At 33.7% G+C, this 16,089-nt stretch overlaps 1 protein-coding gene across 3 annotated transcripts in view; it reads left to right on the top strand.

Moving 5' to 3' along the window:
* Nucleotides 1–15,043, top strand: part of CRPPA (CDP-L-ribitol pyrophosphorylase A) — a 326,035-nt gene extending 310,992 nt beyond the window's left edge. For all 3 annotated transcript variants that reach the window (XM_056118424.1, XM_056118423.1, XM_056118422.1), the window contains one exon: nucleotides 13,513–15,043. In XM_056118424.1, coding sequence (XP_055974399.1) covers nucleotides 13,513–13,617 — 105 coding nt within the window. In that variant the 3' untranslated portion in view covers nucleotides 13,618–15,043. The remainder of the gene's footprint in view (nucleotides 1–13,512) is intronic.
* Nucleotides 15,044–16,089: the final 1,046 nt, after the last annotated feature.

Raw genomic sequence — 16,089 nt, 5'->3', positions numbered from 1 at the left:
GACATGGATGATCACTTCTTTGTAGAATGGTGAGATCCTGGTAGCAAATCTGTAATACAGCTCATGGAGGATCCTGATGTATTGAGTTTGAATGTCCTGTTTGGCTAGTGCTTCAATGACTGTTTCCGTCTCAACAGAATCAAAGACCTTCTTTAAATCAATGAACATTAGACAGAGCGGCATCTTGAACTCCTGAGAAACCTCAATGAGCTTAGTTATCGTGTGGATATGGTCTATAGTACTGAATCCTTTTCGGAACCTGGCTTGTTCACATGGTTGTCCTTCATCTAGTGTTTTTGCCAATCCTATTCAGGATGACTCGAGTGAACAGTTTGTAGATGACAGACAATAGGCAGATTGGGCGATAGCTGCCAATGTCGTGGATGTCTCCCTTCTTGTATAGTAGTACAGTCTTGCTGGTTTTCCATTGGGATGGAACCTTGCATTCAGACAGGTAGCGTGTGAAGAGCCGAGCCAGTGTATTGTATTGTATAACCCCATAGCCCTTATTTATCATTCATTATTGCTTTTTTCTTCTAATAATTAGCAATTATTTGTAAATAAAAATATTTTCCCTTATATCCCAGATTGTTGTTCTAGATATTATTTTAGGGATGTTACATGTTATATGTTAGACAATTATCTAATGAAAATCATTTATATTGTGTTTGTAGGCCATTAATATTCTATCTTTAAATTTAAAAGTATCGTTTGAACTTAATGTTGTTGGTTTTTTTTTAGTTTTGCACTATAGTAGGTTATTCCTGACTCTGCAATCTGGGATCACTTCTGGAGGGGCTTTGGGGGTGGGCATAAAGGGTGTTGGGGAACAAACCTGGTTTGGCAGGATGCAAGGCAAGCACGCTACCCACTGTTGTATATATCAAGCCCTCAAACATGTCTGGTTTCCAGTACTCTTTAACAATTTTGCAGGGCCCTAAATGATATCTGTCTGTCCAGAGACCATGATTTTTGTGAAACTCAAGGAATTTTCTTTTACATTATTACAATGGTGTCTATAATTGCATTTTTCACTGTGATTAGGTTCTTCAATTAGCACCTTGACCTAGAGCTTTCACTGTTTTTACTCCCCTTGTTTTTTGAGTACTAGATATTTTCACCATCTTCTACATATCTAGGTAATCTTTATACGGGTAAGAAAAGCAGGTTGAAAACAGCCTCCAATTCTATATTTACTTAAAAATTGTGACATAAAATTGTTCTTAATTTGTGTCCATCTCTATGTTTGAAGTAGCTTCTTGTACATTCCAGAGACTAAAAATGATAATTATATAACAGGTTTTCTACAATTCAGTAGTGCCATTTCAGGAGAAGTGTTTATTTATTTATTTATTTATTTATTTTTGCTTTTTGGGTCACACCCGGCGATGCTCAGGGGTTACTCCTGGCTCATGCACTCAGGAATTGCTCCTGGCGGTGCTCAGGGGACCATATGGGATGGCTGTGTGCAAGGCAAACGCCCTACCCACTGTGCTATCGCTCCAGCCCCCAGGAGAAGTATTTAAATATGAGCATCCCAAATATTCTTTATAACTAGAGAATTGTTTTCTCTATCTGTTGGGTGTTTTTTTTTCTCCCTATGCCCTTGTTTGGGAAAAAAAAAAACTATAGGTAAACTTCTATTGTGTGTTACTTTATTATCAGGGAAAACTTTACTCTTCATCCTGTGAATGTCTTTAGTGGGCAAGTTTTAGCCTATTAATACTTATATAAACTATGACAAGTTTGCTAAAAATAGAGCTTTATCTGAGTTGTAATTTGTGGCAAATTTTAAAAAGAGAAATAGTATTCAATACAGTGAATAGCCACTGTATGAGTTACTTTGAGTTTCAGACTTTAGATATCAATGACTCATCCATATAGCTTATGGCTCAGCATTCATGTGTTATTAGCAGTCTTTTGATTTTTACTTAATCACTTGACCCTAGAGATAATTTCCCATCTCTTTCCCTTTCTCTCTCTCTCTCTCTCTCTCTCTCTCTCTCTCTCTCTCTCTCTCTCTTTGCTTTTTGGGTCACACCTGGTGATGCACAGGGGTTACTCCTGGTTTTACACTCAGGAATTACTACTGGTGGTGCTCCGGGGACCGTATGGGATGCCAGGGATTAAACCTGGGTCGGCTGCATGCAAGGCAAATGCCCTACCCTCTGTACTATCGCTCCAGCCCCTCTTTCCCTTTCTTTTTTCTTTCTTCTTCATTCTTCTTCCTTTTCTCCTTCCCACATCCTCCTATACACACTGCTATAAAAAATATGTATGCATATGTGCATAAATATACAAACATCCGACCTGGTAAAAATATAAAAATATAAGTAAAGGATTTTGAGAATAGCTTTAATAATATAAATAATTTATATGCAATAAAATGTGACTTCATAAGAGGAAGTAATGAAAACTGGGTTTTTAAAAGTTTATATGAGTTAGAAATACAATTATTTGGAAGAATTATTACTGGAGAAATATTAATAATGATTATACCAGTATATCCGGAAAAAAATTCTGGGCTCTACTATGAAGTAGAGGAACGAGAACTGTAGTTAGAAGGATAGGTTTAGTATTTATGACCTCGGATGCTAAAATGAAGTATGTGCTGAAGATAATGTAGGTTTAGTATAATCCTAATGATCTTTCTAGTCTCAGTAGCCAAGAACAAGGAGAGGTTAGGGCATCCAGGTCAAGATGGAATGGTTTGGTTGTATAGTGGTTTGAGTATGACTGGTCAAGAATGTCACAACAGAAAGCAGCAGAATTTAGTAATTTTTGGGTGAGTTGAATGAGATTAAAGCCTTTTATGCAAATTAAAAGGGGGTCATTGTGTATGAGACTTTTTTCAATTTCATTAAACTGAAAAAATGCTGTTATAAAGGATGCTCTAGGGAAATTAAGTGTGACAGTGAGAAGTCCCAGATCTAGAAATAAATCGACATAGCAATGAACTTTCCTGTTCTTTGGCCAGATGTCTAAAACTTTTGGTTGCCCATTTTATCCCACTGCTGCATGACTCAGCAATGTGTAGTTTGAGTCTTTTCTTCCCTACTGTTCATTTTCATCAGAGTAACATTGCTGCGATAGCACAGCGGGTAGGGCGTTCGCCTTACAAGCGGCCAACATGGCTGACCCGAGTTCGATTCCTCTGCCCCTCTCGGAGAGCCCGGCAAGCTACCGAGAGTATTCGATATGCCAGACACAGTAACAACAAAGTCTCCAATGGAGACATTACTGGGCCCGCTCGAGCAAATCGACGATCAACGGGAGGGCCTTTAACATTGCTGATCTCCAGAGTTTGACTAACTCTTTTTATCTTAGTTACCTTATTCCACAAGTGCTTGCAGTGCATGCATAGTAGGTGCAAGCCTACTATGCTTAACTAGGCAAAGAAAGTAAAGGCTGTGGAAACAGTTGTGTAATGACCATGTTAGTGAGCAAACCCAAGTGCATTTTAGTCAGTATTATTTTATTATCTTAAAAAACAGTTGTTTAACTCAAAGAAATAAGAGGCAAATTTTTAGTTGAAGAGAATTGTTTAGTTTACTTCGAACCTTATCAAAGGGCAACTGCTATTTTCCAGCAGTTTTGAAAATGTGCAAACACTAAACATTTATATTGTTTTCCACTAGGGGACAGTGTGTTACCATTACATATTTTCTTTCCATATCTGTAAAATGTATTCAAAGGGGAAACTTAACCTTAATTTATTTTGATTTGACACCATATTTAAATGTTATATAGTTATAAAGGCTTATCAAAAAGTTTTATATGTTGTATAGAGTACAGATGGCAAGACATATAGGAATACATGAATACAGATAGATGGATAGATATAGATAGAAAATATAGTTTCATTTATTGAAATTTTTTGACATTTTGGAAGCATTTAGATAAATTTTGATGATGAAAGGATATTAGCATCACAATTTAAGCATTTTGAGTTTCATATCTGTTTTGTAACTCATGGCAATTGATTTAGGATTTAGACTGGAATTTACTGAGACAATGAAGTTTGCTCTTCAAAAGGAATATGTAATCTCCTGAGGTATCTAAAGCAGACACACACACACACACACACACACACAGACTCATTTTGACTTTTTTGTTTTCCTTTTAACAGAGTACATTGTGTTTTGAGGAATGATATGTATGGAGGATGATTATATCTGAAAATTTCCTTTAATGTTGTTAAGATTTGTACAACAATGACATCATAGAACTTCCTGTTATTCTTTGAGAAAGTGTTTTACAAAATCTACATAAAGTTTATTCTACAACATACCACAAAATTGTTTTTGTATCTTTAATCAAGTACTCCTATTTCTGTGACATATTAAAGGAATTCAATCTCTTCAAATATTCCTTTAAAATTTTTTTGAGTTTTTTTAACTGAGAAAAGTTTTGAAAAAAATTTTCTTGAAATAATTTAAAAGGAAATTAGTAAGTAAGGAATTTTAAAGACATGGCTATCATAAAATATTGACCATTTGTTCACTTAAAATGTACAACTTCTTGTTAACTCCTCAGAATACAAGTTTTACTCAGCCAAATTGGGAGTTAAATAGTGGGGAGAACAAAAATTATAAATAAACTTCAATAAATTATAAAGATGCTATAGTCATTCCAAATCCAACCATTGTGTGGAAATAAGAAACTAACATAAACACACATATAGACACTGGGAAGTTAAAAAAATACTTAAGTTTATTATTCCATTATAATGCTATAATCATCAGAATAAATTTAGAATCATCTGCATAATGATTATGCTAAGTGAAATAAGGAAGGATGTCGAAGACAATTGCTAGATGGTTTCATTCATATGTGGGATATGTATTACTAAGACATTGGTATAAAATAAAACTAACTCTTTCACATAATAAAACTATGGAACTTACCAAATAAAACTATGGTTTTAGGGAAAGTGAAGGAGGCATGGGGAGAGGAATTGGTATTGGTTTGTTTTGGGTTTTTTTGTTGGTGGTGGTTGGGTTGATACTGGAACTTTGTTGGTGGGTGGCTTATGTACACATAGAGTGTAGATCTGGGATATAAATCTGTAGTCTTACTAGACAATGGAAAATCAACTTAAAAATTAATTTTTAAAAAGAATTGCCTAATGAGAAATTAATCGTGATTAGAATTTCTGTATATTTTAAGTATAATATATTTTATTCTAATAGTGATATTTTGATGAATAGAGAAAAAGCTAAATATGGTAAAACTCACAGAGAATTAAATTTCTAAATAATTCAACTAAGCTTATAGAAAATCCTAAATAACTATTTTATCTTAATATTTTTAAGGGCTGGAGCGATTGGGCATTTGCCTTACAGGCAGCCAACATGGCCGACCCGAGTTCGATTCCTCTGCCCCTCTCGGAGAGCCCGGCAAGCTACTGAGAGTATCTCGCCCACACGGCAGAGCCTGGCAAGCTACCCGGGATGTATTCGATATGCCAAACACAGTAACAACAAAGTCTCCAATGGAGACGTTACTGGGCCCGCTCGAGCAAATCGATGAACAACGGGAGGACAGTGACAGTGACAGTGATTTTTGTAACATTTTTAATATTAAGAAAACAAAAACTATAAAGAAAATTTTCATGATCACAGTCAGCAGAGTTGTTGATATTCCAAATTAAATCATGCACAAAGTTTTGTTCTTGCTTTTTCCCCGACATTATCTACATAAAATTTTAGCCTGATATTTTTCCTAACTTTTAAGTCAGCGAGAAAGCCAAGGTCAGATAAATATGTAGCACTTATGTTCAGGCCTTTTTTTATGATTATAAAAATTAAAAACTTTTATTCGTACATATTTTAAGGATACCTATGAAAAGATAGATTCTCTGAAAATTTGGACACTGTTCACATTGAATTATTTTATATAAGAACAAATTTATTTTCTTGTATTCAGACAGTTTTAAAGCTAACTATAAAGTAGCTCATTTTTCTTCTTGAAGAATAAAGTATTTATTAAGAATTATGAAGACACAATAGTAAAAAGAAGTTATAAACATTACTATAAGTCTATCATCTGAATATTATTATAGTTAAAGTTTTAATAATTTCTTTCAATATTTTAAGTAATTTCAACACAATTTTTTTTCTTTTCTGTCTTATTTCTATTCTGTAAGTTAGTTACAATAAACAAAGAATGTAAATGCTGTTTTTTCAGCTCAAAGATATATTTTATATTTTTGACAGGATAGAGTGTTTTATTTTAAAGACTTTTTAAAAAAGTATTTGACATTATGAAGTGAGAAAACATTTTTAAAAGCAAATATGATGCTAACTATAATATATAAAAGAAAAAACTATTTTATTATTAAAATCAGCAAATTTAAATAATAAATTTAAATTTTGATTTTAATTTGTGGGTATGGGACATTGGCATGCCATATTTTCAGGATGTGTTTTTTTATGATTGATGAGTAGAAATCAATATAAACCTTATCCCTAGAAATCAATGTTTATAGAACTACAAGTAGTAAATAAATTGACTTCAGTATTTTTTTTATCATGGGCATTGTAACACCCATCTTGGTTAGAAAACCTTTATAAAATCTACATGATCACATTTATGTAACAATGAAAATTTCATTAATTTTCCCCTAAAGTATTTTTTGTTCATTCTGGCTTCTGTTTTTCCCTCATTTTCTTTCATCCTTTGTTCTTACCATTCTCAAGAAACATTTCCAGCTTTGTGGGCTTAGCATAATTCTAAATTTCATCATCTTTTTATGTCAGATTATAGCAATGTTATATAGTTTCAATTTCTTTTTCTTTTTCAATGCTGGAAATCAACCAGTGTTCACATATGCAAGACAATTACTCTTCTACTGATGCATACATTCACATGATTATAAAAATTATGATATATTTTTTTTTCTCACAATGGGATTGACTGTTGGGTGGGATGAGTGGGTTTTGGGGGTCCATAAGGACTTACTCTTGACATTGTGCTGAGGGATCAATTCTGGCAGTGTTTGGGGACCATATTGGCCAGAGATTCATGCAGGGTTTGGTTTCATGCAGGGCAGACTCATTACTACCTGTATAAACTTTCTGGTTACTGATGCTGAATTTTGTTTTATTATTTATTATTTCATTTATGTTTCATGGATAAATATTCCCACTGGATGTCACTGTTCACATACTTGTGTGCAGATTGCAAAATACTTTGAACAAGTTTCTTGGTTATGATGGTCATATATGGCAGTGATAGGAGGGAACAGGGGAATGAATATAATCTGATCCTAAGGACTAAGCTGATCATAATCGTGATCACTTTATCTCTATGCTTCAGCATGAGCTTGTTTTACCTATGTTTTTCTCTGTCCATCTCACATTAGCCTGGTCCAATTCTTAATTTCAAGTGTGTCTTATATTTTTTTTTTATTTTAGAATCAAATTCTTTTTTAAAAATGTATTTTCATTATTATTTCACATATTTATGTTCCATATATTAATTATAGCTATTTTAAATTATCCAAGGCTATTTCAGTTCTAGAATATGAAGCTCTCCTGAATCTGCTGATCATTTCTCTCTCTTTTTAAAATTTTTTGCTTTTTACTTTTTTCTTCTGTACTATATGATCATATGCAGTACTTTAGTTGCAAAGCATTTTAAAGAATCTACCTAATTTTGACTTCCAGAGAACACTGAAATTTGTTCTGGCATGATTTAACTTCATAGGAGATCAAATTTTTATGGCAGTAAATCTTTGTTGACTCAGTTTTATTTAACTTTGTTTTTATTCTCAAGCTATAGCCCAGGTCTTTTGGTGATTTGCACTGAAAACCTTGGATAATCACCTAATTTTTATTTCACCTGGTCTCAAATCTAGCCTTCTGTTCCACATAGTGCAGCCACTAAAATCTGTTGAACTCTCAGCTTCCTGGTTCATTGCTAGACCCTATTGAATCTGTTTTTGTGTAAGTACTATTTAATTCCAGTTCTTTTAATTTCTTATTTAGGGCTCTTATTTTTTTTTAATTGATGTGCTTTATCTGACTGATCTTTCCTGACATGGCAATTGGTTTTATAACCTTTGTTGCTCTTTCACTTGATGCATTTTAAAAATGAATTTTGTTTTGTTTGGGGACCACACCTGGTAGTTCTCAGGGCTTACTCTGGTTCTGCACTCAGAGGTCAGTCTTGGTAGAGCTTAGAGAATTTATATGATCTTCAAGATCCAACTGGGTTTGGTTACATTCAAGGCAAGTAACCTACCTGATGTACTGTCACTTCAGTTTCTTGTTCCTGTTTGTAGCATCAGGCTAGTGTCTATGACTGTTCTGATAGTTGGCAACCACAGATGTCTTGGTTTTTTTTTTTTTTTCTTTTTGAGACCATACCCAGAACTGCTCAGGACTTTCACAGAACTCTGTGCACAGGGGGTTACTCCTGTCAGTGCTTGGGGAAGCATACACAGTGCCAGGGCTTAAACTTATGTTAGCCTCAGGCAAGGAAAGGGCCTTAGTACTGTGTCTCCATTCTCTTGTTAGTATTTGTTAAATGCTTACAAAATTAAACCATTGCCTGTAGCTCTGATTTGTATGAAACTAGATGACAACAGGGGATTTTTGATGTTGCTACCTTATTGCTGCTATGGAACTAAGAACTAGCTAGTCTGAGCTTGGATTCACGGTGCATCATTTTTGGTGTCTGGCACATATTGTGGCATCATAGTCCACCTGACTTGGGAAATGACTGGAGACTGGGATCATGTATGCAAAATACAAGCTGTTCAGTAAGCTGATCTTTGTTCCAGTGGTGAGACTTTTGTGTTTAAAAATTCCAGTCCTGGGCTGGAGAGATAGCACAGCGGGTAGGGCATTTGCCTTGCATGCGGCCAACCTGGGTTTGATTCCCAGCATCCCATATGGTCCCCTGAGCACCGCCAGGAGTAACTCCTGAGTGAAGAGCCAGGAGTAACCCCTGTGCATTGCCAGGTGTGACCCAAAAAGCAAAAAAAAAAAAAAATTCCAGTCCTCCTCCCACACCTTCCCGCCCTCCCACCACACACACACACACACACACACACACACACACACACACACGCACACACACACACACACACACACACACACACACACACAATGAGCTTTAGCCTGGGCACATTACGTTGTCTGTGCCTGTTCCTATTCATTCTTTCTACTGTAGCAGATAGAGTCACTCCTATTCATTCTTTCTACTGTAGTAGATAGAGCCACAGAATGGAAGCATTTTAGAGTCTTTTTGCATGGAGTTCCTGACTTGGGTTGAAGCTTCTGTGCTGCATCCATTTTGAAAGATCCTCCTTTGGTTTTGAGCTGGCTGTTTGCAGGTCGTTGGGATTGCACATCAGCTGGGACATGGAGGGAGAGCTTGTGTAGGTGAAGCCAAGATTGTGAACCTGTCTAGTCGGGGCCAAGACTGTGTTTCTTTTGGGGTGGTACCAAGACTGGCATCCCCCAGTGGGTGGAGATGAGCTTGCAAATCCACTGGGTTATGCTGACCCAAGGAATGTCTGTTTCCAGATGTGGCTTTGCCCTTCATTAGGTTGAACATGCCCAGAGAATCTGTGACTCATGAGTTTCCAAGCAAAGTTGAATTCTGTGAAAAACTTTAGTACCCAGAACAAAACTATTGGACTAGACTGAATCAGTATAGGTGGCAAGCTTTTTGGGGCCGAGCAGAGCTGACTCTAAAATCCTATAGGTCATGGTTGATCTCAGTAAAGGCTGCTTGCAGCTTGCATGGGGAGTAACCACTCACCACTGGGCTTTTCAATTTGGTGAGTACTTGTATGAACTTGATATTCTGTTAGTCCTTTGTCTTCAGCTTCCTTCACCTGTAGTTCGGTGTTGTCTGATATTGGTTTGCTGGACTTGGTAGTATATTTGCTCTTGCAGTCTTTGTTTTTTTCTGTTTGTTTGTTTGTTTGTTTTATTTTTTTGGTCCAACACAGGGGAATGCTCCTGTGTTTTAAACTTGTCTGTTGTTTTGTGTTCTGCAAAGTTGAGTCTCCCAAAGGTGACAGCTTTTCCTCTGGACACTGTTTTCTCCACAATATTCCTCACAAGATGCTATGCTCTGTTAAGTTTTTATGTGTTCTTTGTATTGATTCTCAAGGAACACTTGCAAAACCGTTCCTTTTGGTTATCTTGGCCCCTCTTTACAAATCTGAATTTTCATTTGTTCTGTTTTATCAATACTTTCATAGTATTTTGAGATGAGTTTGTATTCATAAATTATGTCACTAATCTTCAAATATGTGGATATACTAGAAATATCTGAGTATTTGTATGTCTTGGTAACTTGTTTAGTTTATAAAACTTATTTGTATTGGCTTTTTCCCTTTGGAGAAACACAAGTTCTCTCTTGAATGCCCCATCCCTCAATCTCTCTTCTTCTTTCTGTTTCTCTAATTGTTTCAAATCTTATTTATTAATTCCTCTGTGTAGATACCGAAGAACAGAATCATCAGATCATATGGTAGTTACTTTTCAATTTTTGAGAAATCTCTATACATCCCAGAGACTGAACCAATTTACATTTCTGCCAACAGTGAATGAGAGTTCCTTTCATTTACACATAAGCACCACCACCACTTATATCAGACCTTTTTGAAATAGGCTAATTCTCACTGGTGTGATATGACTATAAGTGATGTTTCATTGATTTCATTTTGGTTTGATCATTAGTGTTAATGATGGGTATTTTTCATCTGACTGTTAGATATCTGAATGTCTTCTTTGGAGAAATGTTTTATTTAGTTCTTCTTTCTATTCTTTGATGGGATTGTTTGAATGTTGTGTATTCTTTAAGTATATTAGAAAGCAGTGCTTTATCAAATTGATGGTATGTGAATATTTTCCCCATTTGATAACATGTCATTTTATCTTTAAAAAACATCTTTTAATTTATTTTGAAGCAAGTATTTTATAATGTAAAGAAAGCAAGCATTTTGCTGGCAAAGTTAAGAAAAGGAGAGAGTAGCAAAGATGCTTCTGAAAGTCTCAAAGTGGGAGTCCAAGGATGAACACCCTTTATTTTAATGATAGTTTTTTTTTCACATTCAGAACTTTTTAACTCAATATAATCCCATTTGTTTATTTGGTTTTTTTTTTGGCCAGTGAAATATAATCACCAAAGATATCACTGAAATATTACCATTAACTATATTATTGTCTTTAATGTACTTTATAAATTGGGTATTGCTTTTATGTTTTAAACTATTTTAAGTTATTTTTTGTGTGTGGTGAAAAGAATGTCTCACTTTCTTTTGCATGTGGATATCCAGTATTCCCAATACTATCTGTTGAGAATTTCTTTCTACATTTTATGCTCTTGACTCCTTTGTCATAAGTTAACTGTACATATACACATATATATATAAACATATATATATATCCTAAAAGATATTTGTGTATATATATATATATATATATATATATATATGTGTGTGTCTCAATGGAGAAATTACTGGGCCCACTCAAGCAAATCAATGAACAACAGGAGGACAGTGACAATGACAGTGTACAAATACATATTTAAACCTAAAAATACATATATATATTTTTTTACAATGATATCTTTGTATTTAATTAAAGTCTACAGTACTTTTAAAAACAGAAAAGCATTTGAAATTTAGTATTGAAATGTCAGCAAAACCTACCTAAGAGGTAAAATAGCCAACAATTCATCCTCTGGTAAATTTTCCCACCTCCATTCCTAAGAACATGATCGGCAAATTTGATGGGAAAAGACATGCTTTTAAGAAGTGGTCTCTCACTACTACCTCTCAGTACTACTTGACAGAAAGATTGATCAGGCCAGGGTTGATAGAGGTTTGGCGGCAGTAATATTCTTCTTTTTTACTATTTCCAGACTTCTGGGTAAATGTAAAAGAAAAATATTTTAAAGGTAACCAACTAGAAATCAATGACATTTAAGTTAAAATAAATTTTATATTTTCACAACAGTTTACCGCCTTGTTTGTTTTTAATTCTTTATAATATAGGGAGTGCTACCATGTTTTTGGCTTTAACTATTTCATTTTTAGTGATAAAGGAAAAGCTTTTAAGAAACTTATCATCTGGCATAATATATGGTAAATGGGAAAAGGCTGCCAGGATTCAGTGTGCTGGAAAAATTTACAGCTTTGGCAACACATAGTTTCATCCCATCCAAACTAGGCTGGAGGACTCTTGAACTGGCAGTATCATGTTTAAGAGTCACTGAAATTGAGGTCAAACCACAAAGAACCATTTAGGGTTAGTTGAAGTAGGAAGGGGATAGGAAAGCTATCCTCACAAAAAATGAGCTGGTGCAAAGGAATGAGAATGTAGACAAATACCTGACAATTACTAATGGCTTAGAGAATTGAGTGATTTTAAGGGAATGTTGAGTATAGACCAAAAGGATAAAGCCAGGTAAGAAATTCAAACTGATCCTGAATTTAAAGGGGGGTCTCAGAGGATTTTAGGTGATAAAGTATTCTGGTGACTCAGGTCAGAAGTGTTGAGTTGACAATGGTGCTTTGTGGTGTGTTTATTAAAAAAATATTTAGGCAATAGAAATAGTACGTGCAAGAGATAGGAAAAAAGTAAAGCATCAAGGAAGATGCCAAGTTTAGAAGTCGATTACTTGTGCATAGCACAATTTATAGCATAGATATCCTAAAAGATAATAGCTTTTTCCCCCCACATTCCCTCTTCTGTCACATTTTAATATCATTCCTATTTTAACTAAGATAAGTAAATAGATTAAATATAATTTTTCTATTTATTTTTATAGATGGTGTCATTATTATTATATTTTTATTGAATCACAGTGAGATACTCAGTTAAAAAGCTGTTCATGATTGTGTTTCAGTCATATAAATGTTCCAATACCTGTCCCTTCACCAGTGTACATTTTCCACCACCAATATCCCCACTTTCCTTCCACAAATGAATAAAATCATTCATGTCTGTCTCTTTCCTTCTTACTCATTTCACTCAGCCTGATACTCTACACACCCATCCATTTATAAGAAAATTTCATGACTTCATTCTTCCCGGTAGTTATGTAGTATTCCACTGGGGAGATGTATCTTAGTTTCTTTATCTAGTCATCTGTTCTTGGGTACACGGATTGTTTTCAGTTTCTGCATATTGAATTTTAACACTTTAATGATGAGCCAAAGTTGGTCAGATATTGGATAAGAGAAAATAATTTTTTTTTGTTTCGTGCTGCTGGCTTTTGAAAATTGCATCAATATTTTTATTTTCATCTTCAGCAAATATGTTATGTTCATAATAAAACTTCTTTAAAAATCATTTCTTATGTACTTAAAGAAAAATTCCAAGTTTTTTTGCTATAATTTAATTTTAGTAGAGGCTGAATTCATATTATATATCTTAAAAGTAGTTTCTTTATCGCCCAGGAGAGGTCTTCTTTCAGATGTAAGATATTTTATTATAGGGAAAATATTTTATTTCTAAAATAAGTATTATTATATCTTTTCAGTGTGAGAAGAAGCTACAGGAAACTTTAAAGCAAGGTGCTGCCATTATTGCTGCCATAATTAAAGAAAGAAATCCTGGACTCATTGGTCAGCTTCTAATAGCATGAAGAATGCAGAGAAAACTACCTGCTAGATTTTAGAAATGTTTACTTAAGTATCTCTTATGTACTTTATTCCTCATGTAGTGATAAAATATTTAAACTTTCTTTTATATCTCCTAATCTGTAGAAAGTGATACTTAGTTATAAAAATATGCATGCAATGAAAAATTTTATGCATGTCAAATATAAATTATCTGAATCACCAGTGTACATTTGAAATGAACAAGTGTTAAATAATAGACTTCACATAAAACATAACTTTCACAGAGCCATAGAATTAATGATGGGTGAGATAAGCCTCCAAGTAATGAGAGTTGGGGGAATTCTCAATTATTATTTCTATGTAAATTAATAAATCATGTTAATGAAATGAGTAAGACTCATAATTATTCTTAATCTTAAATGATCCTATTTACATTTAATATTTTAAACATAAATTTTAATTTTCCATGCCTTAAAAAAATAGAAGGTATGTGGTAGAAAACTCTGGTTTTGAACTCTAATAAAACCTTAAAGGAGATGTAATTCCTCGCTTTTCTACCATTTTAAACTGTGTATTTTTCTTAATTCATGAATTATAGTATTAATTTACACTGTTTTAAAAGGTGTTCACTGAAATATATATCTAATGTATAATATTTTTCTATTTTATATTTCATTTTACAACTATATGTATTCAGCCATCAGATATTCTTTTTTATTCTACATATGGTTTCACATATAAATCATAAATTGTATGAAAAATTTTTGGTTATAGATAGATTCTGAATTATCTACCTTGTCATATTGATTCTTCTTATCATGTTGTATGATTTTCCCTATGCTTCTGAATTATTATTTATCCAACTCCCTATAGTAATAGGAGAGTTTATATCCAACATTTAATTAATACAGAATAGAGTATTACAGGCTTGGATCTTTTACTGTAGTTCATTATACTAAGTGAAATACGTCAGTTAGATGGCACTTGATATAGATTTCTGGGCTGCCTTCTTTTATATTTCTCTAATAATGTTAAGAAATACAGAATCACTTAATTAATTATCATGAAGGTGAAAATATGTGGGCATTGTATGTATTTTCATTAGAATATCTGTATTAGGTGTACTGGCTTGATTTAAAAGATCCATATAGTGTACCTATTAAGTATTCATGTGAAAATGTTAAAAAAAATTGAAAATGATGATATAGGCACATGGGTAATGTTACCAAGTTTTTAAAGAGCAGAGAGAGAATTTATGCAAGACAGGAGACTGCACATTTTTGGTGGCACAGTAAAATATATGTAATGTGCCGACAAAATTATCTTTGATTTCAGTTTAACAGTGAGATGTTAAACCAATATAAATCCATTCTAGGATGATATTATGACATCCTAGAGCATCAGTATGAATTTATAATTGATAATTTTTATGAGATTTAGGTAATAAAATAATAAATTCAGTCCAAAATTATCATCAGAATTTGCATTTTTCTTTATTGTTTACGAAGTAATTTTCATCATTGAAAATGATTCAAATAAGTCTCTCCACATCATTTACTGTATTCATGGAAATTGGGTCTCAAATCTTAATTACCTTGTCAAAGTCATATATATACCTAGTAGCAAAAAAGTTAAGATCTTCAACTCAGGAACACCTGAATAAGAAATTTTAAGCTAATCTTCCTGTATATGAATAAAAATTGCTGGCAAAGGACTATGAACAGAAACACTATAGTAAATGACTAAAGGATCCAAATGATTACTGAGAGAACGGGGAAAAAAGATAGATTGGCTCGATGACCACAGAAAAGTTCTGGAACTCTTGGCTTTCCAGCCATTTGGAACATAAATAAATTTTAGTTAGAGGTGAAGGAAATGGAAAGAATTATTGACTAAGAAAGAAAGATAAATTACTTGCTTGTATTACTTGTTCAGAAATCCAAAGGCAATTTTAGTGATACATTTTCATGACCAGGTATGAAAAGTTACTCCCATGAAATTTTTCCATTTTCACTTTACTTTCTGAAATCACTTAAAAAAACAGTAATGATCCAGAGAAACAATACAGAGCGTAGGGTACTTGCCTTGCATGCTGCGAACCCGAATATGATCCCTGGTACCACATATGGTCCTTTTAATACCACCAGGAATGACCCCTGCACACAGAGCCAGGAGTGAGCCCTGAATGCCAATTATGGCCCCAAAATAAAACAGTGCTTCAGCTTTGCTGAATTGCATTCTACCTGTGGAAAATGTTGTGGAAATATTATTTTCTCTTAATTTTATGCTACTGATTAAATTAAATTATTTTAAAAAGGTAATGCAATATTATTACCAGTATGATTAATGACTTCTAGTATTATTTCTTTCATAAGTGTGTCGGTTTGAGGTAAATTATTGCAAATATATTTAAACATCCATCAGCTTCTATATTCCACTTAGAACCATTTGTAATTCAAGCATATTGCGTTGTTTTAATTAGAAACTTTTTACCT

Source organism: Sorex fumeus, unplaced genomic scaffold (genome assembly GCF_029834395.1).
Source record: "Sorex fumeus unplaced genomic scaffold, SorFum_2.1 ptg000037l, whole genome shotgun sequence".
NCBI lineage: Eukaryota > Metazoa > Chordata > Mammalia > Eulipotyphla > Soricidae > Sorex > Sorex fumeus.
Note: the sequence above shows the minus strand (reverse complement) of the source record. Positions and strands in the feature narration are given on the sequence as shown.